Raw genomic sequence first — 26773 nt, 5'->3', positions numbered from 1 at the left:
TATTTTTTCTACTTCCTTTGTTTTTTTTAACCATTTCCTTTGAGTGCCGATGATGTTTTTGAATCATGAAAAGAAAAACAGAAAAAACCTCTGAACATTTTTTTGTCTTTTACTTCAGGTTAATTTTCTGCTCGAGCAGAAATTTGTGTGGCCCTTAGGTTTTAATCGATTTTAATCATGCTGAAATAGGGATTTATGCCTTCTTTCGTATTTAGTGTTTTATTCTGATTTGGGGCTCTGAAGGGCCAAAAAATTTTTTTTTCCATTTACCACACTTCAGTGACTTTTGAGATTATGTTTCAAATTTTCTTCAATATTTCTTAATAAATTGATTCTGAAACGTTTAATAAAAGAACTAATGAAAAGTGAAACTTAATAGTTTATATTGAAGTATTTATTTAATTATTGATAAGCCTCTTAAATTGAACAAGAAAGCGATAGGTTCTTATAAGGGTGTTAAGTAAGCAATTTAGAAATTGTCAGAGGCAGTCTTTGAAATTCCCTTGACAGTATGACTATTGAGACAAATTTAATCGAATTAAACATGAAGAGAGAACCGGGACGCGAGTCAATTACGAAAACTCTCGTTTAACTTTCAATGACAGTGGGAGAGAGAAAGAGAGAGAGAGAGAAAGAGAGACAGAGAGAGTGAATAGAAGAGCAAAATAAACGGAACGGACAATCAAAGTTCAGTTCACACTGTGCGACCTCTAGTAGTGGCAAACAATCCTTCCAACGAGGAAACTTGATAGTGCGTAGAGTATTTTCACTGTTTTTGAAAAAGTTTCACCGATTATTTCTAATTGTTTTTGTATTACATTTTGTCTCTTGAATTTCATTAATTTTATCTAGTTATTTCCTTTTAATTGTTTGTTTATGATATTTTAAATAAAATGAAAATTATTATTTAAATAAGATTTCTTTGAAAATTATTATTTTTTTTTGGCAAATAAGCTTAGATCAATTTTCACTTATTTTTCGACTTCAAATCGAATTATCCAAGATATCAGTGATCAATCAACTAAGTTGAACATTGTTCTAATTAATCCTTCGCGTTAACTTCAAGAAACTTTTAAATTGAAAACTTTGAGTTATCTTCACGATTTCCCAGTGTAAAAAATATGATTTATAGAAAAAATTATATTTTGATAAATTTTTTAAAAAAAAAGCAAATTTGGTTATATTAAAATCTGAATTTTTCATGATTATTTTTTTTTTACCACAAATACCTTTAGACAAAAACATTTTGTAACAAGCATTCTTAAGCGTCTTGAAATAGAATTTCCTTATTAAAATGCTTCTCTTGCTCTTAAAATCTCTCCTCCATAAGAAAAGCAAAAATTTGTTTTTTTTTTCTTAAAATAAAAATCTATTGAAAAATGTGTCGAAGGAAAATAGAATTGTATTTTTTTATTTCCTCTATATTAGCGAATTTTTATATATATATACAGTGTGGAAATCGAAATATACCGTATTTTTTGATTTTCACCCGTATCAATTGCAGTGAATAAGAGTTTTTCCTCTAAAGTACTTTTCTCTATTGAAACTCTACTTCTTGCTTGTCAAGCAATACAAAGCTTCTTCTTGAAATCTCTTTCAACTTCTCGTGTGGTTTAAATCGCTCTGTCCCCGCAGGCGGAATAAAAGCTCATCCTCATGGATTTAGTAGTGGCTAACAGAGCATATAGACTTTAGATTGTCCATCGAATAAGTAGTAAATAGATATTTCAATCCAATGTAAATCTAAACTATCATTTATTCTATCACACCAACAATATATTTGTCACAAAACTAATTTTATTTCAATTTTTAAAGCGGCATTTTTGTTACATAGTTGATACTTCCTACACACGCAGCAGTTCTGAAAAGAAAGAAATTCATTTATAAAAATTTGGATTTGTAATTTTGTTATTAATTTTTAATTGGTTTTACATTGTTCATTCATAAGGTTTATCAAGACTGAAGCTTTCTTTGAGACAATTAACTCTCTTCACTATCTTCATTAGCTTAATTTCAAACTCAAGTTTAATTGAAACGGAATAATCAAGTTCTTCGAATCCTCTACACTGTCTATGACTCTTACATTCCACAAGTCTTATTATATTCTATATATTATGAATACAATTATAATCCCTTGTTGGATGATGCTGCTTTACAATTTTTTTTCTACTTTTTAAAAATCTTCTTTAATTCATTGCAATATACTAAAAATTTAAATTATATTATATTCAACTTTTTATTTTTAGATAAATTTTTTTTTTATTTACATAAATACAAAAAATGAAAATACATAATTACAAAAATTAGAAAATGTGGATAAATATATTTTTAGTACTAATTTTTTAATTTTCTCGTTTTGTCTGACTAAATTGATTTATACTACTGATTAGTTTTGGAAAATTTATCAATTCTGATTAAATATTGACTTGTACTACTGAAAATAATAAAAAATTAAGCCTGACAAAATATTTACTTTTACTACTGATTTTCATATTTAGTTAACATGTCTGACGTAAAATCAACTTGTACTATTGAAAATTACAAAAAAATTAAAAGTATAACAAAATATTTACTTATACTAATTTTTATATTTAGTTAACATGTCTGACGTAAAATCAACTTGTACTACTGAAATTTAAGAATTTTACAATTTAGGTAATAGGTCTGACCAAAAAAGACTTATACTACTGATAACATTGGAAAATTTTGGGAAGCCAAATTAAATATTGACTTGTACTACTGAAAAATGACAAATATTTCGAAAGTCTGATTAAATATTTACTTGTACTACTTATTTCCTAATTTATTCATTATGTCTGACTAAAACTGACTTGTACTACTGATTTTACAGAATTATTTCATTTACAGAATCATAAATATTACAAATATCAATTTGTCAAGGAGTTTTATTACTATTTTTTTTTGATAAACTTTCGTTTATGTTGTCTTTGCATCATGACCTTCTCAATTTTTTTTCTTTCCGAAACTTTTTATACTTGGTCATTAAATATGAATTTCAATATCCTCTTTTACTGTGATAACAGCTGAAGATGACTTGGCAAACAAAACCAAAGACCTTCGGGGCATTTTTGTTCATGAAAGAGCCGGTGAAAAAAAAATAATAATAATCCTTTTCAGTCTTCCTCCTTCCTTGAACGTTTTTCTCATGATATCGAGTGACCTCGGGCCTTTTTCTCTAAGGTAGATATACGTAAAACCGTGGAAAACCTTGAATTAATAATTAACATTTTCATCAGTCCACGAAGAGTAGTTCGTCTCAAGTAGATTCGTCTCCTCATAGCGAATAGGTTCGCCGACGACGATGGTTTAATGTAAAATCGTGTTTCCGATGGTTTGGTAGTACTAAAAAAGAGTTTTTTTTTTTGCTTCAGGCGATGCGGGATTATTTCTCTATATATATATTCTCTGCCTTTTTTGTATTGAATATATGTATATGCGAAAGGGACATTTTTGAATATATGCTTTTTTCTCTTTATGGAACATGAGCGTGGAAATCATTCAATTCAATATAAAGGCAGAGAATTTTTGAAAATATTATTTTTATATTTTATTTTTTGCAAAAAATATCATAAAATAATATTTTAAAATTCTATTCATTATTTTTTTATTATAAAGAAAGTAGAGATGGATCATTTTCAGTCTTTTGAAAAATGATTTAAAAAAAAAACTCTACTGAAACAATTTTTGTTTTTGTCAGAAAAAAAATACGTTTTTTTGTTAGATTTCCAAATCATTGGGAATAAAAAGTAAATGTGGAAAATTAGATTGTCTTTTTTTTGTGACAAAATCCAATTATTACCGCAAAGATTTTCTTTTTAAAAGAGAAAAGTATTCCGGTTGCGTGAATCGTTTTTTTTTTTTTTTGTTGAAAAGCACGATCTACAATCAGTGATCACTTTACGTCTTGCATACCAATTGCCTGTACAAAAGAGTAAAATATGCAAACCTCTTTCGTAGACGAAGAAAATAGCATTAGTTGCGAATTGAGAATGGTTTTCGAGTGCAAAAGAGCATTACTGTTGGGAAATTTTATCACTAATAGCAAATAAGGAACACATTAAATATTTTCTTTTTTTAAGAATTATTTTCATTAGAATTTATTTAATGGAATAATTCAATTTTCTTTTTTTTTATATTAATGCATTTAGAAGGGGGGGAGAAGAAATATTTTTCTAAAACAAGCATATTATATATTCACGAATAATATTTTGTTTAATGTAAAATGTTATTGTCCATAAAACAGAGTACGTTAAATAATGTCTGGTGAATGGAAATTATGCCTGAGTGAAATTGCCATATATGTTAAAAGCGGAAGCGCTCGGCGTTTGTCGAGGTGAAATTGACTGCGAATTTCAGTAATTTGGCCAACGCACACGAGTAATAAACTTCTTCTTATCCCATGGTTTCAACTAGTGCGAAAGAGAGAGAGAGAGAGAGAAAGAGAGAGAGTTAATGGAAACAGAGCAGAGTGAAGAGAACGTTGGTTGGAAGAGTAATATCGGCATTGCTAAAATGGAGAACCTGCCTCACTTTTTCACCCCTGTGGAAGCAGCACGCTTTCAAAAAATAATGAAAGGCACAAAAAAAATGTGTGCATGGAATGAGGACCGCATAGTTTCCGTGTGTTAACTCAACTGGGACGGTCCCCCCCCCCTCTCTCTCTCCCGATTTGCTGATAACGAATAATACCATTTGGGACGAAAGCCTGACACGAACCAATTAGCTCCAACTTGACTATTGGGATTTACTTTACGACGCTATCATGTTGGTCGCTGAAAACGTTTCGCTGTATTTCCTCCAATAAAATGTTTCCACGTATCACGTATTATTCAAATTGAACATGTTTTGCACGTACAAACTTTTCGAATTAATATTTATATATATATATATATTTCTTATCGGCTTTCTAATTTTATTTTATTTATTTTAATTTAATAACAATTTAAATAATAATTGATAGTTAAAAAAAAGGAATTTTTTATCTATTAAAAACAAAGATTAAGATAATTATTTAATATTTCAATATGTCGAGATTTTTAATTTTCAAACAAAAATAATATTATTTAAATTGTTATTAATTTCCTTTAAAGTGAATTAAAATTAAATTATAATGTAATAAATCACACTTATTAAATAAGTGAGTTTTCTTTGATAATGGAAAATGTTGATATTCAATAGATCTATAAAATGGTAATTAACGTTCATTAATTATTATTGCAGTATCATTCTCTTGACACATATTTCCAATATTTATCAATAAATTATTTTTAATACTTCTATTATGGAATATTTAATGATTTGAAAATATATTTAGAAATCAATCAGAAAAAAATAATCAAAATGTGTTAGACAAAATATTAGAAACAAGACGTTTGTAATTAACAGCTTTCGCAAAAGCACACGTATCAGTAATCACTCTAGGAAATCAATACCTGAAGAACGCTTGGACCGCAAGCATGCTGCACTATCCTTTCAATCAAGCAAACCTATGATTTGCTGAATGACAAACATTTCTCTATCGCTTATCTGCAACCAAGAATTGATTGACCAAACTATATTGTATATAATTTTCAAAATAGTGAATTTTAATTTAATGTAAAAGTTGTAAAAATACCAAAATTCGCAAAAAACAACTAAAATATTAATACGTCTGACTAAAACCGATATAGACTACTGAAAAAATTACAAATATTTAGAAAGTCTGATTAAATATTTACTTTTACTACTGATTTTCAAATTTAAATGTGTCTGACCAAAATCGACTTATACTACTGATAACAATGGGACAATTTGTGAAGCCAGATTTAATATTGACTTGTACTACTTATAAAATTACTAATGTTTAGAAAGTCTGATTAAATATTTAGCTTTACTACTGCTTTTCTAAATTAAGTAAATGTCTCACCAAAATCGATTTACACTACTAGTGTAATTACAAAAAAATTTCATGTCTGACTAAATATTTACTTTTACTACTAATTTATTAGTTACGTCTGACCAAAACTGACTAAAGCTACTGATAAATTAAGAAACAATAAAAAATCTGACTAAATATTTACTCGTACTATTGTTTTTGCAATTTAGTTAATACGTCTGACTGAAATTGTTTTATACTACTAAAAAAAATTTTAAAAAGCTGATTATATTTACTTGTACTACTAATTTTCTAATTTACTTTTTAAGTACGACTAAAATTAATTTATACTACTCATTATTGAAATTATTATTAAAATAATAAAAAAAAATTGTATACATAGGAAATATTTGATAGTATATATAAATATCACTCGACACTATTCCAGGTGTATGTGGATTGTGAGATGATTGGGTTGGTGAGAATACGAAGGTGTAATGGAGATGGGGCTGGAGGTACAAGGGGAAGATAGGAAGCATAGTAAGCAACCGGGTGGCTAATAGAAGCTGGAGGATGCGGTGTTTGAACAATGGCACATGTCGCCTATGCAATTGCGCCCCTGAACAGGCCACGACAGCCCCTGTCATAACCCGTCTTCATGTTCCTCGGTTATTAGCAACGAGCCAGAGGGACTGACCAAACGACAGAGACGCGACGCTTGCTTTTCAAAGCTCGCCACCCCCTCTCCAAACCTTATGTACACGATCCCATTAAGCTTTTCAGACTACAATCATACGCGCATTATCTCCAACACTTTATATATGTATTCTGGCGTTGTACGTTAATTCATAAACGCCTAATTTACAATTTTCTATTTTCATTATACTTTTAGAGTTTTTTATATTTTTTTTTGTAATTTTATCAGTAGTACAAGTCGATTTTGTGGGAGACATAAAAAATAATTTTGATAATCAGTAGTAAAGGTAGGCCTTAGGTAAGACTTTTGTTTATTATTTTATTAGTAGCATAAACCAGTTTTAGTCAGACTAAATATTTATCTATACTACTGATTTTCTGATTTAGTTAATATTTCTGACGTAAAATCAACTTGTACTACTGAAAAATTACAAAAATATTAAAAGTATGACTAAATTTTTAGTTTTACTACTGATTTTCTAATTTAGAAATTTTATAATTTAGGTAATAAGTCTGACGAAAATCGACTTATACCACTGATAAAATTCGAAAATTTTGCAAAACCGAATTAAATATTGACTTGTACTACTGATAAAATTACTAATAGTTCGAATGTCTGACTAAATATTTACTTTTACTACTGATTTTGTAATTTAGGTAATATGTCTAACCAAAACCGATTTACACTACTAATAATTGTATATACTATTTAATTATTTATTTGTAATAAGAAAATTATTGAAGTAATTGAAGAGAAAATCAAGTAAAATGAAAAATATCAAAATTTTTGTATTTTATGTTAGCAATTAAAATTAAAACATTGCGTTTAAATGAAAAAAACAAGTTTTAAAGAGGGTTTCTCTCTTTTTTTCTTACAAAGAAATTAAACGAGTATTTATTTTTATTGTCACTAAAATAAATACTCTCTCTGTCTCTCTTTATATATATATATATGTGTATGTCCTTTAAACGTACAGTTGAACATAATGCAAATTTTCGTAATTATTGATATAAATCAAAACGTTTATTATGAAGTCCATCAAAAGCAAAATGACTCGTCATTTGTCAGAGCTGTTCAATAACGATTGATTGCCCAACACTACAACTCTTCTTCTGCAAGTTCTCTCTATTTCGCTCATTTCTCTTCAATGTCGGCAGTCGTCTATATCTATATATATATACCTACACACACACCTGTCTATGCCTGAATGACCCCAAGCTATCGATCGTACTTTGAATTGGAGAATTGAACTGGCAGAGTGTTATAGAAGCAGTTCCGCTCTGCACCTGCTACATCTTGAAAAGTTCCCTTTATTCATCAATTTCCAAATGAGATCATTTGTACTAAACTCGCATTTTATCCAAGCAAACAAAACAAAATTTTCAATTGAATATATAAAAAATAAAAAAAATAACAAATTTTAAGAACATTTATTTTATTAGCAAATTATTTTAAATTATTTATTTATTTTTACAAAAATTAGAAATTAATTTTTTATATTGTTATTAATTATTTATTTACGTTTCAATTTATGGAACGATTAATTTTTTAATCTTCTTCTTTATTATTTGCTATTATTATAGTTTTCAATTAAATATCGTCGTGTAAGATTGAAATTAATACAATTACTATATTCTCCACTTAGGCACGTGGTCCTCTAATCGATGCTATTCACGCGTCGCTTAAGTAGAGACACTACAATGGTGACATTCACAAGGGGATGATGTCTACGTGAAATGTATATAATACTCGAATTCATAAATATTCATGACGAATAGTGAATTTTAAAAGAGTTATTTATTTCAATTATCTTTGCGTAATTAAGTAAATTTTTTGTTTATTCTTAACTTCAAATTAAAGATTTGGAAAATAAAAAATTATTTTTCTAAGAAAAATAAATTATTTTATTAAATTTTAATAATAAAATTTGTTTTTTTGTTACAGGCAATGCAAACGACACTTTGCGGTGGTTAGTTCGACTTTTCTCGCAGAAGTGGCGACGCGAGGGAAAATCGTCGCCGCAGGCAGACGAGCCGGACAGCGGTAGTGGCAGCAGAGCGGCAAGGGTGAGTTGAATTTGATGTTTTTTTTTCTTTCTTTTTTTTTTTTTTTGATTTCACGTTCTGTTACAGTTTCCTTGAGAGCCGTTTAGATTCTCTGTGAAGCGCGAAATCCCTACGGGCACTTCAAAATTCGTTTGATGCTCGCCTTTTTTTTCTACTTTCGAAAATAGTCGACAAAATTTTAACATTATAGTTCCACCTTTTTTTTTCCCCATGTTTTTCAATTTCACTTTTACTTTGTAAATCGTAATTCTAATAAAATAATTTTTAGTAAAATTTTGATTGCCTTTTTGCTTCAACAATTAGACAAGAAAATTTTTTTTTAAAAATATTTCATCATTTTTTAAAAAGAAAAATGTATTTTATTTGTGAATTTAATTCTCACGTATGATATTTGAGATGGATCCCATAATACTATCAATTAAAATTTTTTTCTTTTTTCAAATCTAATAATTTATTTTCAAAGTTATAAAAAAAAATAACAAAGAAGCAAACTACATTTATTTTGCAACTTGGTCTGAATCGTATTTTGTGATCACAAATCTTGAACGGACGGCAACTTTTGTTGAATTATTACTTTTCTAAAGTTTCTGCTTTTAATTCATTATATTATATATGTATATATACATAATCTCGAAACTCATTACTTTTAGATTTGAAATCTCTTGAAGAGTAGCCGTAAGTAGAATTAGTTTTCTATTGACCAGTCATGTTTGCTGTAAAAAGTAAATTGCAATTTCAGGTTTTAAACTTGCCACTCTTAAACTATTGGTGGCGGTAGGGTGGGAGGGGGGGAGGGGTCAATGGTAAATAAGTATTCTGGATGTGAGTGTATATTCGAAAGAAACTTTTGCCTCCGCACCACAATGTACAGCTTGTTTTGGGAACTCCAATAAAAGTTTTATGTTTACCGTATACTTTTCATTCAATGAAAATGATATTTCTGACTTGAAAATATCCACACACATATATATTTTTTTCCTTTGGGAAAATGAAACTTCTATATAGAAACTCATAGGAAGAAATTTTAATGGACTTGGTAATGAGATCAAGTGTGAAAACTTTGAATTGCATTTGATATTACTTAAGCTGAGAAAAGTAAGTGAACAAAAGTCTTAGTAACTTGAGGTAAAATCTTTTGTATTCAACTGCAAAGCTAAATTGAAACCAATTTTAAACTTTTGTTTGGCAAATGAACTCTAAAAGTTTTATTTTTTTTTTTTAACGATTTCAATTTATATTGCTTTTAATGGGTAATTTCAGTAAATATTTATATAAATGAGGAGTTTAAATAAATATTTATTTAAATGTGAATTATAAATAATTTTTATGTAAATACCTATAAATTACTTTTTTCTACTATTTCAATTTTTTTTTTTGTTTTAAGAGAAAAATACAATTTTTTTTTATCTCACGAACAAGTTTTATTTGTTCTTACTAAAGGGGAAAAAAAAGGAAATGAACATTATTTTTCCTGTTTGTTTTTTTCGAATACTGTAGCTATTTTTTTTTCTCTGTAAAACTAATGGAGTCGAAGTACATACATGTGCCATATATGATGTATAGTCGATCGATTAGCCATATTTTGGTACTAACGCGAAAATGTTTTTTCTTTTTTGTCATGTATCCATATAGGTACTATGGGAGCAGGGGAATGGGGGGCGGAGGAGGGCTACAAGCCACGGACCTCCGGCGAAGGATCGTGTCCCAACGTTCCAGAAGTCGAAAAAATTCACGTCTCCTAGAAGAAGATGCTCCAAACACAAAAAATTCTGGAGATTGTCTCGGTGACGAATCGTAAGTAAATAATTTCCATTTTTCGTCTGTTCAAAAAACAAATTAAAAATTAGTTTTTAAAAAAAATCACACTAAAAATTACTTAAAATAGTAGAATTACAATTAGAATTTTAAAATCAGTAGTAAGAAACAATTTTGGCTAGACGACGCTTTTTTATATTCTGTTTTTATCAGTAGTAAAAACCGTTCTTGTCAGACGTAAAAATGGTTTTCTATTTTTAGTGTTATAGTAGAAAATCTGTCCTAATAAGTGAAATAAATTTTTTAAATAGCTAAAGTAAATTACAGTCGGACAAAAAAATTATTGAAATTTAAAAATCAGTAGTAGGAATCTGTTTTATTCAGACAGAGGTTTTTCGAATCTTGCTTTCTATTTATCAGTAGTCAAAACTGTTTTTGTCAGACATATAGTAGTTTTTCTTTTTTTCTGTTTCAGTAGAAAATTTCAGTCCTAGTCAGACAAAAAAAACTTTTATAGATAGCAAAATTAAATTACAGTAAAACAATAATTGTAATTTTAAAAAATCAGTAGTAAGAATCAGTTATGGTCGGACAAGGCTTTTCGAATTTTTTTATGTTTTTATCAGTAGTAAAAATCGTTTCATAAGTAAAATTATTTCTTAAATTTTTTGGTGTCTTTGTAAAAAAAATGGCATTTTCTTTTTGTTTTTAGACCCATTAGGCAAAGTTCAGGACAGCCGACATGTGTCGGATTCAAAAGAAAAGACATCGAGGAAGAAGGAAGGGAAATTACGGAGGAGAACTTAAGACTGAGCGATGTGGTAACGGCAGAATTAAAATCAAGACTCTCAGTCGGAAGTTTTGGAAATTCAGAGGACAACTACAGTGAGGATGGAAATGGACGAACAGGGAACAACCAGAGGCGAAACCGTTTCCGGTGGTTTATCAAAGACCTTTGGCGAATCGTGGGAATGGCATCAAGGACTCTGTTCCTCGGTGTTGTGCTACTCGTTACGCCAGGTATTTTCTTTTCTTTTAATCAACAATTTTTATAATGAAATCCAAAAATTTAAGTTAAATATCATTATTTTAGAAATTTAAATCTGATGAGAGGAAATTTAGTGAAAAAAGAAAATATATATTCTTGATAAATAATACATATCTTGTATGAGAGATATTTATTCTAAAAAATACACATAAACGATTCATATTCACGCGATTTTCATCTGATAATATCAATGGGCATTCATAAATATATTTATAAATAGAATTTTAATGGCACCCTCATTTCAAGTGTCAAAGGCGAACGCTGTGCGATAGTTCTATGGATCCCGAAGAAAATAGGGCACCTGTTGCGGTTGCATTGACAATGTATCACTTACTTTAGCGCAGAGTGTATTAAATCAGCATATTAAAGTGTTGAGAGATGATGCGAAAAGGAATTGTTCAGTTTACTTGAAAAAAAAAATGCTCATCATGTTTATTAGTACTCCTATTTTATTATTTTCCTTTTTAATAAATTTTTTAGCATAATAAAATGATTTATGTTCAAAAAAGTAATTAGGCATAATAGTTGTATAATATATAGGAAAATTAAGAATCATATGTAGAAAATTGTTAATTGGGTTCGTTAAGTGTATTTTTTTTTTTTTTTAAAGAAAAAAAGCAACATATGCGTGAGCATGTGAATAATTTTGCTTTGTACCTTGAAAAGTGTAAACCGTTCTTGTAAACCTTGTTAGTCTTGTTAGCACATATAATTCCATTAAAACTCAGCTTTCTTCATGAGAGAGTTGACAAGGTGCGTGTTAATAGTACAGCTACTCGACTTAATATGATTAAAACTCGTGTTTTTCCGCGTTTTTAGACCGTAGAATAACCTGCAGATTACAATTATGATGATTCCACTAGCGAGAGAGAATATGTAATCTTCAAAAATTTGTGCTTCAATATATGCCACTTTAATTATTCTTTTTTTTACAAAAAATTATTTTTCCTGAAAAATCAGTTAACATTTTTTTAAAATCAAAGAATTCAATTAAACTTGACTATTTTTTCACTGATAATTAACTAATTAGTTATTTTTACTATTAAGAAACCCACTGTGTTTATTAATTTCCTCTCAGCAATAAAATATTTTTATAAACAATTTTTCTATATACTTGAAAAGATCTTAACATATAATATAGAAATGAAGCAAATGAATATTATAAATTCTAGGTTAATAAATAAATTTATCTGCTTGAAACAAGAAAGAATCGGAATTTTTTTTTAAATTATAATAGTGACAATAATATCATACAATCGTTTGGATAATAATAGGAAGTATTCTTCCAGAACTAGAATTAAGTAACATTGAATTATCTATCATTCTTTATGAATAATAACAAACAGTTGAAAATTTTACTGTTCTTGAATTCCCTTACATGCGACAGTTAATTCAGTTTCTCAAGAACCACGAGTTGTGTCACTTCGTATTTGTCCTGAAAAAAAAAATTATTTATAAAATCCTCTTTTTTAGAAAAAAAAATGAAATTAGTGTTAAAAGTGCTGTGCTTTCTGTTTCTCTTAATTTTAAATAAAACTGGTATGTTGTGAGGATAATTTTTTTTGAAAACTTTTCTCACTATCACGATTATATTAACTTCCAGAGCACTTGGTCGGGGAAATGTTAAATAAATCGTTGAGTGAGATGATAAATCGCGCTTAAAATTGCGAAGGTGTTGGGAGTTCCGTTACAAAAGTTGGAGGATAAATTGTTCATCAGAAAAAAAAAGAAAGTAAAAAAAAAGAAAGAAAAAAAAAGAAAATGAGAAGAAAACAATGGGTGTTGAAAAGGAGGAGCTTGAAATTAGCGAGGAAGTTGTTTAATACGGAAAGTTTTTTTTTTTTATATATATAAAAAGCTAAAGGCGCGGAAGCTTCCATTGTGATCGTCACTTGTACGGAGCGCGCCTCTCTGTCCTCATTCTCTACTAAACTTTTGCAGGCTACTATCCGTAATTTATTTATTTCTCAATTATTTTTTGTCCGCCTTTTTATTTCTTTTCAGCACACAAATTCAACACTTTTCACTTGGTAGATTTTCTCGCCTTTTCTTGCCTGCAATTTCAAGTTTCCCCCTGCGACCTTCCAGTATTTTTCTTCTAGCTAAAGCAGCTCATAAGTTTGAAAAAAAAAAAAACTTTTTTAAGTTCATGAAACGGAAGTTCATTCAGTGAAAGAGTAGAATATATTAATATATAGTCAACTAAAAATCCAAGTTTCATATATAAAGAAAAATCAGATAATCCTTACAAAAAAAAAAGAAATATTACGTAAAATCTCTCATACGAAGGAGAAAAAAAATTGCACAATGGAAACTATCTAGAATTTTCATCATAATAAAAAAAAACTTTCTAGTTTGTGTCTTCAATTTGACGAAAGTCATAAAGTTCTATTGTTCTCAAAGATGGTACTCGATTGAGGATTAAAATTACATTCATCGTAACGATGTTTCCTCTCTTTCTCTCTCTTTTGAGTGACAGAGATGACCATCGTAAATTACAGAGTAAGATAAATGGGCAGAGATAAAGAAAAAGGGAGTTCCTAACGCGCCTTGTCTTCCTTGTTTGCAACTAGTCGTTGTCGTTCCAGATGGCAAGCGGTAACCATGTCCATTCCTGTATATAAAGAACATTGCCCTTGAGTAAATATCGTGGAAGAAAAAAAAAACCTTTCCTATAAACTGATCGTCCACGCTCTTTTTCATAGTGGCATATATACAATTTCCTTACTGTACCTGTCATTGATCGTTTTATTTTAAGAGATACTTAATTTAATAGCGTATGGAGCACTGCGGATAACATACGCATATAAAATCGCTTTCGTTGCCTATAAAATCGAATATATTTTTATTATTACTCAGTAAAATTGAAAATTCAGTTCTCAAGTAACATTCTAAAAAAGAATTTTTATATTTTTAATTTTCTATTTGTTTTTTTAAAAACTAATTTAAATTAAAATTAGCAATAATTTCTTCGCATAAATCTTTTGAATTCTTATCTAAGAAACAAGTTGTATTACTTTTTTTTAATAGAGAGAAAATCATCGAATTTGAACAGTAATTAAGAAAATATGATGAGGTTGTAAACAAGAAATTTAATGTCTTATTATTTCATGTCTGACTGGATTTTAGCAGGCCTTTGATGCAATTCTAGGACTTCTGATTAGTGGGTTACGATTTTATAGCTCAATAAAAGTGGCTTTAACGGAGACTATAAAAGATGCGAGATACCGGTGCGGGAGCCCGGCAGGCAAATTGAACTCGTGACATTTTCGAGTGCTGCATTGGAACATTGATTTCTCGCAAACACCCTATGTAGAAAGAGCGTGCTAAACTTACATATACAATATATGTATATACATATATGCAATATATAGTGCGAAAGTCAATAAAAATGTATCAGAATCGAAGAGGACATTTCAACACGACGAGAAAGAAATTTATCCTCACAAATAACTTCTTTTTTCCATTTTCAATTTATTCCTCTCGCTTTTCTAAGATCTATACTTCCTATTTGCCGGAAACATAAGACATTTTGTCTAGATTTAGTGTCTGAAAATTGTTTGAAAAATTTACAACCTTTAATTTTGGAATCGTTGTGTATATATCAAAAGACAGAACAAATAAAAAAGTTTCTTTTATTAAATTTTAAAATAATATCTATATTTATATAAACTATTTATCCAATTAAAACAACATATAGTCACAATATTGCCATAATATTGCCTTAATCTTGCCACAATATTGCCTTAGTATATTGCCCTAATATTGCCTTAAAATATTGCCCTAATATTGCCTTAAAATATTGCCCTAATATTGCCTTAAAATATTGCCCTAATATTGCATTAATTTTGCCACAATATTGCCTTAGTATATTGCCCTAATATTGCCTTAGTATATTGCCCTAATATTATCTTAAAATATTGCCCTAATATTGCCTTAATAATGCCTTAAAATATTGCCACAATATTTCCTTAATATTGCCTTAAAATATTGCCCTAATATTGCCTTAATTTTCCCACAATATTGCCTTAGTATATTGCCCTAATATTACCTTAAAATATTGCCCTAATATTGCCTTAATAATGCCTTAATATTTCCTTAAAATATTGCCCTAATATTTGCCTAATATTGCCTTAATTTAGCCTGAATATTGCCTTAGTATATTGCCTTAATAATGCCTTAAAATATTGCCCTAATATTGCCTTGAGGTATTGCATTAAAATATTGCCTTAATAATACCTTAATTTTGGCATAATATTGCCTTAATATTCTAAAAAATGAATTTCTATCTATTGTTGATAAAAGATTAATTAAATTTCCCGGTATTTATAGATACGGTGATTAATGTAACATAACTGGGGAAATTCACTGACATTATATTATGAAATCTACCAGGTCTGAAGACTAAAAGCGTTATCGTAATGTTGATAATATTATCGCAGCGATGCTAATAGCATGACAACGGTACAATTTCTGTGGTTAGAATGTCAATTATAACGGATAATTTGATGAAATTCGGGTTTGTGAGGATGGTGACATTGTCGATCAATGGGAGATCCAATGATGAGATATCAAGAGATGATGAAAGGAACAGGTTGAATTTCTCTTTCCTGTGTGTGTATTATTTTAACAAATATTCATTACACAAATGTTCCAATTTTCGTTAATTAAATTTATCAAACAAAATTTCTCACATATTACGTATAATATTATTTATTAACCATACATAGAATTTTTTTTTTAAAAAAAGAATTTATTTACCCAAACTGAGAAAATTGAAAATCAATTTTTATCGAAGAGAAAATATTTTTCATTTCAAAATGGTACTTTACAAATATGGTGCTTTAAATAAAATTTCCTTGAGTATTTTCCTCTTCGATTTTTATTTTCTCATATATGAGAAGGTATTATTTTTGTCAGATTGAAAATATTTATCTTACAATTGTAAGAGATTCCTTTGAAAAGTTGATGGATTTTTTTTTTAAGATGAAGAAAATCTTTTCTGTTTTAAAAAAATTATATATAAAAAATTTATTGGAAAATTTTTATAATATTTTTTATGCATATATATATATATTTTTTTTTATATTTGAAATCTCCTGATTATAATATCCGTGTTTCCTAGGTGGGGATTATTAATGTCGAATGTTGCCTGTGATTCGATAGTCGCCCTCTCAGGCTTTGACTGTGATTATTATCACACACAATGCAGACATATCCTTGTAAACGAATATGTGAATAGATCTCAACGAAACCCTGACGCAGACTATGTAATGGTCTCGTTATACAAAACATTGATCAAAGGGAAAGCCCCCCCTTAAGCTCTATATATGTTACACAAGAATAAAATTTATCAGACATATAACTCGAGAAAAACAGAATGATACGATTCTTTTCGTAAAATATTTGAAAAATCAAATGTTTCTTAAAAAGGGTATTGATTCTATTTATATGAAAAGATGATAAAAAAATTCTCAATCCCAGTGAGTGATGTGTAAAATTTTGTTAGACAAATCTTGACAATGGTAAATAATTTAAGAAGTAGAAAAAGTCTTGCAGAAAATTCAATCAGTATTTTTTTTTTTTTAGAGACATAACAATATGAAAGAGAAAGAAAATTTTTAAAGGAAAAAGAGAGAGTACAAAGGCAGTCGAATGTCCTTTTTATCAAAGTAGTTTGTACTCTCAAATGTAGAGTGATGTTCTTCTTGTCGCAATAAAGGAACAAGACCTTCTGTTGTTGCAAAGGTGGCATAATAATGAACTTGAATCCTCTACTGTCTTCTGTTCTACTTTCGTCGTCGATAATACAAACTATAGTTTGCATAACCAAGTCAATGGAAAATAAATGCGGAAGGATTGAAAGAATTTACTTAAACATCATAATAGAAGTAGAAGAATTTCAAGGACTTTTTTGTTATAGTCTTTTTCTTTTGTTTTGTAAACATTTATTCTTAAATAATTTGATTCTATATATATATCATTTTGTATTTAAGTTAAAAGCAATTTTAGAAAGTGAAAACGAAATTCCTTCAAATCAACTTCGCGGCTGTTTGCCTTCCTGCGGCAGTTGGTAACTTAACACGACTGGCACATGTGGTGCGATTCATTAATACGTCGTATCCACTGAAAACTTCCAAACCTGTCTCCCATATTCATCAAAACAGTTTACAAACTTGATGCATTTCACAGGATTTAAACTCTATTTATTTATTCGAAACATATTTTAACAAGTCTAGTTCATTATTATTGAATTGAAGAAATATAATATAAATAGTCTTTCAAAATATTGATATTCTTATTTACTTATGGTTCCGCTATATAGATAAATAGAAGTTTAATTTAATACCAAGAACCATAGATCGCATAATGCAACAAGTTTTAATGAACAATCGTGTTCGTTATTATCTATATTCCATAAGGTAAATCCTCCACTCTCATTGGTTCGTAATTTCTAGAGAATTAAGGTTTTCTCCATCAACATGGAGATTAAACATAAATCGATAGTACAATAGACGATATCTGATCATGCCAAGCAAGATAAATTAATCTCTCTGATTTTGCACTCGTAAGAATGAAATCGAATGAGGAAATACTAGTTCCAATTTCCATGCTGATTGCATTCATTTCGATAAAAAAAAATTCTACATTATATGGGGATCAATTTTAAAAATACTTGAAAACAAGAATAATAATAATTTCTCAAAGGATTAAAAACAAATATCGAGAGAATAATGCAATCTAAATTTTTTTATCATGGTTTTAGAAAAAAAAATTTTCCAAAACATTACAATATTTCTAGAGGAGTGCACTCTTCAAAATCAACCTACTTTACTCGATTGATGTTAATGTTCCTCGATGTTTAAAAAATTTTTAATCACTTTTGACACATTAATTTTCCAATCAAAACTTTACTAACTTTCCAACTTGTAACTCAGTAAACGTCAATCTTGATCTTCGACACACAGTGCATTCCAATTTTAAAATTTGCAGAAATTTTCACCAAGATGAGAAACAAATCTGATTGCATTTAGCTAAATTGGAATTTACTTTTTTAAACAGAAAATTTGTCATCTGCAATTTGTAAAAAAAAACGTCAGATACTGTTTCTGTTGGTAAAATAATCAAATACAATTTTTTACTTATAAATATAGCCCAGTATTCAACCGAATAATTTTTTAAAACTACTCGGATTCATCTTTAAAATGTTGACACTCATTTCATTTGTAGAAAAAAAGGGTAAAAATAATTGCAAAAAGAATTTTTGTAAAAAAAAAGGGGAAAATTATGATGAAAAATGTTTCCCTCGAGACCATATCAGCAGTAGGTTAATAGCCATGGTCGCAACGGATGTCGTATGTTATTATCAGAGCCAAAGATGTGGTACGGTGAAAGACCCTTGTGGAAAATGGTAGCAACAGCCGGTATCACTTACGATACCGATGGCAGTAAACTTGAGCAAACTAATGCAATATTGTAAAAGGATATTAAGAGGCTAGTGTTGGTCTTCGTGAGTTGCGTTGCAACAAGCTTCGCCCCAACAGAAGGCGAAGGCAGTCATTGATTTATCTTTAGTACCTTTAATGTCTCCGGCTTTAAGGAGAAGATTATTTTAAGATATATCGTCACATTTATTTTTCCCTTTCTTTCATTTTCAAACAAAGGATTTTAAACAAATTTTATTCGAAAAATATATTATCAATTTGAGAATAATTGTTGATTTTTTTTTTCAGGTCTTTGTCATCAGGACGCTCAACACATAACGGCAATTTTGGGTGAGAGTGTGGTCTTCAACTGTCATGTAGAGTTCCCTGAGCAGCATCCAGTGCCGTATGTTCTCCAGTGGGAGAAGAAGGTAGGCGACACGGTACGATATCGGACATCTCCCTCTCTGCTCTCTATCCGTGAGTTAAAGAAAGGGGCTCCGTTCGTTAAGGGCACAATCCTGGTACCAGTAACGGCCGCGTTACCCGAGAACATCCGTAATAAACTTATTCCTCGGAGAAGACCAAATGAATCGATCGACGAATTCTTGGTAAGAATCGGCAAAGGCCTCTCATTGTCTCCGGAAACCTCTTTCTATCTATCGATATCATACTCTCTTAATATGTAAAGTATGCTTCAATTAAACTCCAAGGGTGTAATTACACTGCTTTTAAAACACTTCTGATTTAATGAGGTTCTTGGAATTATATTGATATCCCTTTTTTGAAACTTCGGTCTCTCTTTTCCTCTTTTTAAAAGTTAAATTTTACCAAAAATTATGGCTTTAAGTAGTTTAGAAATTGCCTTCAGGTTTTGGGAATCTTATTAACCTTTATCAAATGAATTTAATCAACAAAAAAAATTGAAAGATTCAATAAGATTTAATAAAAATTTAGAGCAAAAAGGATTTCAGATGACCCATTGTAAAAATATTGTTTAACCCAAAAATTGCAATGTATGTCACTATTTCTTTATAACTAACTTATCCTTTTGAAAAAAGAGATTTTCGTCTATTGTACTTGGGGATTACCTTGTGTATCGTTTCTCATATATATAACAAAGATTTGAGCAAGCGCGAGTTTGATCTCTTGGGGTTTCCGGAGGTTAAGCCACGATGAGAAATTTCTCTCGCGTATATACGAGATTGAGGGCATTTTATTATAAATAAATAAAAAAAAAAATCAAAGTCAAATTCTTTTTAAGGACAAGCATGCGAAACAGGTGGCTTTGCTGATCATATTACTAGCATGATTATCTTGCGTTACATCGCCCACGATATGGCGACGAACGTTTCGTATCGAATTTCTTACCTGGACCAAAGCAGGATGTTGGGTAAAATTTGCGTTTTATTTATTTTATAAATAAATCGAAGGTCTACTCTATATCCTTGTCGATAAAATCCAGTTTTTTTTAAAAAACTAATATATATGAAATGTAATTTAATTCGGTAAGATTATTTTTATTTGAAATTATTTTTTGGGTCATGAAAAAAAAACGAAGAATTTTTGAAGCCTGGTATCAGAGAACAGTGTGGAGCGTGAGCCCCTGAAACAAGTTACGTTGTTCGAAGCATCGCTAAAGTGATTGTCAAGACTTGTTTGTTACGTGTTGTTACATTTAATTATGATTTCGAACTTACAATGCTTGTCAAGATGTCGGCGAACACGACACGCCACATCACTTGAAAATTGTGTCAAGTTTGTGTCGTATGCAGCTTCGTCGACGCATTATAATTTCAAGGAGTCTATACATAATTAATTTTTTTTTAAAACTTTCATAACTGAAAAAAATTTCAATATCAAAAATTATGATGTAAACTCTTTGATATTGTTTGATTAATTTATCTTGCAATCCGGACTGAAGAGGGCAGAGCGCGTATAAATTGAACATAAAAATCACAATAATTGAGAAAATTCATAAAATGAAATTTAATCATTCATTTCTCGAAACGACCTCTCATGAATGCACCCTCATGAAGCATCATGAAATCGCGATTCACTTTCCAGAATTTTTTTTTTTCTAAAACAGTAGATTATTTCCTTTATCATAAGTTCATTGCACTAACGAGAGACTAGACCTTCTAAACGGAGACCAAAGTGAATACAAGTCAGATCATTAATCAGTCCAGTCTAAAGCTGCTTAGATCCTTCTTGTCGCTTTCTCTTTAATTTTACATTGTCTACTTAGTCTCCTATTAGAAGATTAGATAAAAATAAAAAAAACTTTTTTATTTTCAAAATGTCTCTCGCTGGTTTAGTGTACTTTTCATTTATTCGGGTAGATATTAAAATATATCCAAAAATCGATCTAGAAATCATAACTCTGTCTCTCTAATATCTGGTGTTTTTGTTGTGCTTGTAAAAAATTCATTTTTGATAAATCTGCTTTTCACGTGGTAGTTGCTTTGAAAAAAAAAATCATAAGTAGATGAATAGTTAAAATTATGTGTACGTGCATGAATAATTTCTTAATATTAATCATTCATACTTAGAAATATAAAAATTTTAAATATTTAAAATACTTTTTCCATTAGATTTAACCCTCTTAATTTATTATTTGAATTTAATAACTCTAGTTAGAAATAGGGAAACATTTGCGTGCGCAATCTGAAAGAAGTAGGGGGTGACCAATAAAAACCCGTTTTCTCCCACTTCTCACGCGCGCTTATTGGTTGTTCGGCGTTAACCCTACAATCCTTCAACGGGATATTTTCTGTAATATATTATAAAATAATATATTAGTAGAACAATAAATAATAAAAAAATATTCGTCATTAGTTAATAGACATTTTGAATGACATTTTTGGAAAATCTCCCATGAAATAGATTTATATAAATATTTCGCGTAAATACATAATTGAGTTTCAGGAATCGGGAGTCGATTAGTAAGTGGAGATAGTTTGCGATGCATTAACCATGAACTCAATATTGACACCGCAAACCTACGTATCTATCGTTTAGTAATTAATTAATCGATTCCGTCTGCTAACACCACATGATCATTGCATTATTGACGTGTTTCCCGGCTACATTCAATGGTCAACTAAACTTTCATTTAAAAAAAATTATCAACTCCATGATTGTCATCAAATTCATTATTATTTTTATACAATTGTTTTATATTTTTGCTACTGTTTTCACCAGCTCATATCATATTCATTATTCAATTTTCCATTCTATTTCACCCCTTTTTTTGTTCCTATTCATTAATATTGTCGATTCTTTTATTCTATACATCAGTTATAATTTCATTCATCTGCCGATTGTTTGATATTTCATTTGAGAGTTGAAATTCACAAAATGCAAAAAAAAAAAATTGAGCAATGGGAATAAAATAATAAAAGAATGTATCAGTCAATTAATCATCAATTAAGTAAAATTGAGTAGGAACGAAATTTTTTTTGTTCCAATGGAAAATGATACTGATAAAAGTAGAGAGAAGCCTGAGTGGGGAAGTTAACGATTGAAAGACGCGTCGAGATTACTAGACCGCTTGACCCCTTTTCATCGTTTCTATCTCTTCTTTTGTCTTCTTTTTTTCATCAGACCAATGTACCTTTTTTATTAAACGTACTTTTAAGTAAAATGAAAAATTAATTAAAAGCTGAGTATCATTGATTAGGTAGAGCAAAAAAAAAGAAACTCATAATCTTAATGAAAAAATTTTCTTCCTTTTACTATTTATTTATAATAAAACTTGTTTTGGAAATCTAAAAAAGATGACTGTAATTTGCAAAAACTAAATAAATGGTAGTAAGAAAATTTATATAAAAAATAGAGAAAAAAAAATTCGATAATATAGGAATGCTAAGAGGGGAGAAAAAAAATTTGTTCAAAAAACAAGAGAAGTTGAGGTGAAAAATAAGAGAGAATTTGTAAAATGTTTTCTGCTAGTTATAATATCTTTCTGCAACAAGTCACGTAAATCAGGGGAAAAGCTGCAGCTCTGTGAGCGCGTTTAGAGTCAGCGAACTTTCGTGCTGCCACTGACAATTAATTTCTCTTCTCTGTTCTTTTGTTTTGCTGGTATACGCAATGCTTCTCACCTACATCCCTTTATACTATACTTCACTCGTCATATATGTGACTAAAAGAGTTGAGAAAGGCTAAAAAAAACCAGCTTTACCAACCAAAATACTGAATCGGTGATATGTAACAAATCCGCAGGCTTTCATTTCGATAAAAAAAAAAAAGTGTTCCCTTTTTTGAAAAGGCAACAATTTTTTTGGCATTAATAAAAGAAAAATAGAAGAAGATAAAAAAACAAGAACACTCTCATTTCAATTCCGATTTTAGAATGAAAAATCTCGTTTGATTGATGTTTCATGTTTTTTTTTTTATTACTATTCGTATTTCTTTTCTATAATTAAAATTTACTCAAATTCTTTTTTTTCTGTATCAAAAACTGTATTTGTTGTAAAATTACTCGTGTAGATTTAAATTTTTTTTTTATCCAACAATTAAATTTCTTTTGATTTTGTTCATTTTGAAAGAATAGAGCACTCTTGCAAACACGTCGTTTACATTTTTCACTCTCTGAGTACAGAAAAAAACGTGTATTCACGTAGGGCTATTTGTAAAAGTGAGACTCGTGCGTACTATGCTATATTATTAAAATGTACGAGTACGTTTAGTTGTGTAAGAGAGAGAGATGAATAAAGTAAACATTGTCGCAATAAAAAAAAATAATGCTGTAAATATTTCGATATTAGAAAAAGAAAAAAAAATCTTTTTTTTTTATAGAACCAAGTGTATATTATTATGTACACATGTGCAAGTATACACAAAGAAATATTTACATAGGTGATATGCTTTACACGCGAGGTGCGTGCCTTAAATAAGTCTACACAAGGTAACATAGCTTTTTGCCTCAGAAATATACAGAGTATGTTTACATTCATGTTATTTGCATAAAATATATGCTTCTATGTGTGTCGTGTATCTTCGCATAATGTGACACATACTGACACGTATATTAAACACATATACTTAATGAGTTAGAAAGGAATAAAATTTTCACTTAAAATTATTAAACAGTTTATGAAATTTGAATTTTATCAAGACATTTTTTTGTACATATTCATATTTTTTATGAATAGATTGAATTCTTTTATAAAATTCTCACAAATTTTTTCAAAAATTAGATTTATTTAAAAAAAATACAATTTTTTTTATTATAATCAGCACGTGAGCATAAATTTACGAGTGGACATAAAAAGTAAATTAATTTGAAATAGTACAACTATGCATATAGAACAACTGTGCTTTTGTTTCGTAGACTCTCAGCTACGTGACAATTGCACCTTTTGTTGTATGTATATATAGAAAGTAATATTACAAAACAGCGATTCATATTCAAACAGCAACTCTTATAAATTTTCTCCATTATAATATGATAGACACTCGACACTACTTTTTTTTCTCTTGGTTTTATATGAAAAAGTATATTCCAAATATATTACATACGTGCACTTTATATGCAAGTGTATTTCAGAAGAATTTCAAAAAAATTCGATTATTATTAAAAAAAATTTTTTATTTCTTAAAAATTCAACTCAATTTCTATGATTTTTCTATTTTTTTTTTATGTAAACCTTCCATCTCAGAGGGTAAAATTGCAATTTTTCTGTCGCACCATTACAGGCCCTATTTTTCCAAGAACTCAATTGTTTTTCTCTCGTCATTCTTAATAAGATTCATTGAATTTAAATTTTCTCGTTTTCTTTATTGAAGCTTTTTCTTCTTCTTCTTCATTTTCTTTTTCTCACAGCTGAAGAAAGTACCTTTTAGATGCGCGACTTGCTGTAAACCTAATGGATACAATACCGACTGTAGTTTCCTTTCATTCTTGTTTTTTCTTTTTAATTCTTTCAAAGAAAGAAGAGAAGTAGAATTGGTGAAAGAACGTGATACTGGAGATTGGTTAGTATAAGCGAAAGGTTAGCAAAGAGGGTGGGGGAGGGGGTGGTATTTCAAACAAAGGGAGTATATAGCGTAATTTAATGAAATAAATGGAGACACGAGTCAACTACGCAAACACTTGAGAGTCTTCCTGCAATTCAATTTCCTTGCTTTTCTACCCCGGGGTTTCTAACCCACCCACCACTGACTCCCGTTTTCTATTATAAGAGAGCTACCTGAAAGTTTCAAGCCTGTTCCATACTTCCGCGTTTTGTCATTTAACCAATGCTATTTGCATAAAGTGTTAATGGTCTCTGCATTTCATAGATTTCTTCTTCTTCTTCTTCATTCTATACAGTCAAATTTACTGTTTTTCTCAAAAATTATTATGCAGAGAAGCGGTATATTCAATGATTTGTAAAAAAAAGGGTGAAAGAATTTAAAATTCTGGAAATTATTAAGAATTATATTTTATATTTTTAAAATCCAACTTTCTATTATCAATTTCATACTAAAAATGAAATATATCTTTTTTTTAACGCTTATGGCGCTCGTCACGTAGAAACCATTTAGTCGACTCGTGACAATACTGTGCTTACATGGATCCAAATCGTTAAAAAAAAGTGTATCGCGATTACCCGTCTTAGACATTAGTCTTTATAATAGTATAATAGGTGTAAAGTTATCCTTTTTTTAAATCCACCTTTTCTAAGTGACAACGTAAATATTTTTAAAGCAAATTAAAGAGTGCAGGATTTAATTTAATTTTCTATCATTTATACTTGTCACTCAATCGATATTGGCTGAGTTGTCAGTTGTCATTTTTTTAATTCAACGCTGTTAAGAGATTTATTCTTGTTTGTTAATCAAATAATAAATATTACTTCTGAATGGAATTAAGGATGTCTTTTTTAGATTTCCAAACGAATTAACAATTATTAAAAAGAGACGAATTTAATTTTGCCATAATGCTACATAAATTAACGTAAATTTAACTTTAGTTTATTGCGTTAAACTTAGAGAAAAGAGGCATGCTCGTATAAAAGAAATAAATAAAAAGTCTTATATCGCTAATTCCGAAAAGAATGTTAGGTAATTATTTCTCTTCCAAGAATTTTATCGGATAATGTAAATCTTTTGGCTAGACAGTTTGCTAAAAGTTTAAGTAAAAACGAAATCGTGAATATAGAATCAGGAGGCAAAATATTCCAAATTAAAGCGAAGCAAAAAAAAAGACAGAAATAGCACAATGGAAAAAGTTGATAATTTATTTGAAATCTATCTTCAGTAAATTTTCATCACTATATAAATAAAAAATAAAATCTGAAAGTAAATCAAAATTTTCACAATAAGAATTAGAATCTCTATAACGAACAGTTTACTTATTTAACTTTACTAAAATAAATTTACAGTATATCCTATCTTAAGTTAACGTTTGATAAATTAATTAATACTATTAGATACTAAGTTTCAAGTACTGACCAAGTTTCACGTTCTTGTTCACTATCGGAAAGCTTCAAATTGTGTTTAATCATTTTATGAGCAGTGGAGCTTTACTGCGTTCAAAAATATTGCGTAACTTTGTACCATCACGACGAGGAACTTGAGAGTCAAATAGAGTTGTGATACTCTTGGTGAAAAGTATAAAGTTTTAACGAAGGAAAACTTATTTAGAATACTGAGCAAAGTTTCATATTCAAGAATTGAAGAGTTTTATAAAACGCAATGGATTTTTGAAAAATTTGAAATTCTCACCATAATAATAAAGAAATAAAGAGAAGAATTTTTTTGCATATATGTGAACGATAAGAGATTAAAGAATAAAAATATGAAAATGCGTCAACTCGGTTATTCTCTCTCTCTCTTTTTCTCTTTCTATCGGAGGAAAAATGGAGTTTGAGAAACGCTGCGCAGGGGTATCGATTTAACGTTACTCAGTTAACCTGG

General features: G+C 29.2%; 1 protein-coding gene and 1 long non-coding RNA gene across 10 annotated transcripts in view; one reads left to right on the top strand and one right to left on the bottom strand.

Annotated features, from left to right (window-relative positions):
- LOC127278340 (protein turtle) overlaps window positions 1-26773 on the top strand; it is a 161366-nt gene that overhangs the window by 106644 nt on the left and 27949 nt on the right. For 6 of the 8 annotated variants that reach the window (XM_051300027.1, XM_051300026.1, XM_051300028.1 and 3 more), the window contains 4 exons: window positions 8517-8638; window positions 10271-10432; window positions 11106-11413; window positions 19175-19308. In XM_051300027.1, the coding sequence (XP_051155984.1) occupies window positions 10290-10432; window positions 11106-11413; window positions 19175-19308 (585 nt within the window). In that variant the 5' untranslated portion in view covers window positions 8517-8638; window positions 10271-10289. The remainder of the gene's footprint in view (window positions 1-8516; window positions 8639-10270; window positions 10433-11105; window positions 11414-19174; window positions 19309-26773) is intronic. The other 2 variants (XM_051300030.1, XM_051300029.1) reach the window with 1 other exon arrangement.
- On the bottom strand, window positions 9158-12621 carry LOC127278365 (uncharacterized). Of its 2 annotated transcripts, none has more exons than XR_007842476.1 (3): window positions 12497-12621; window positions 12099-12389; window positions 9158-9351 (listed from the first exon to the last, which is right to left on the bottom strand). It is a non-coding gene; the product is annotated as an uncharacterized LOC127278365 (long non-coding RNA). The 2 variants fall into 2 exon arrangements; XR_007842477.1 differs by lacking the exon at window positions 9158-9351 and adding an exon at window positions 10320-10458.

The sequence above is a fragment of the Leptopilina boulardi genome, unplaced genomic scaffold (genome assembly GCF_019393585.1).
Source record: "Leptopilina boulardi isolate dan_hultmark-lab unplaced genomic scaffold, ZJU_Lbou_2.1 LbouV2_202, whole genome shotgun sequence".
Classification (NCBI taxonomy): domain Eukaryota; kingdom Metazoa; phylum Arthropoda; class Insecta; order Hymenoptera; family Figitidae; genus Leptopilina; species Leptopilina boulardi.
The sequence above is the reverse complement of the archived record's forward strand: the minus strand, read 5'-3'. Positions and strand labels throughout refer to the sequence as shown.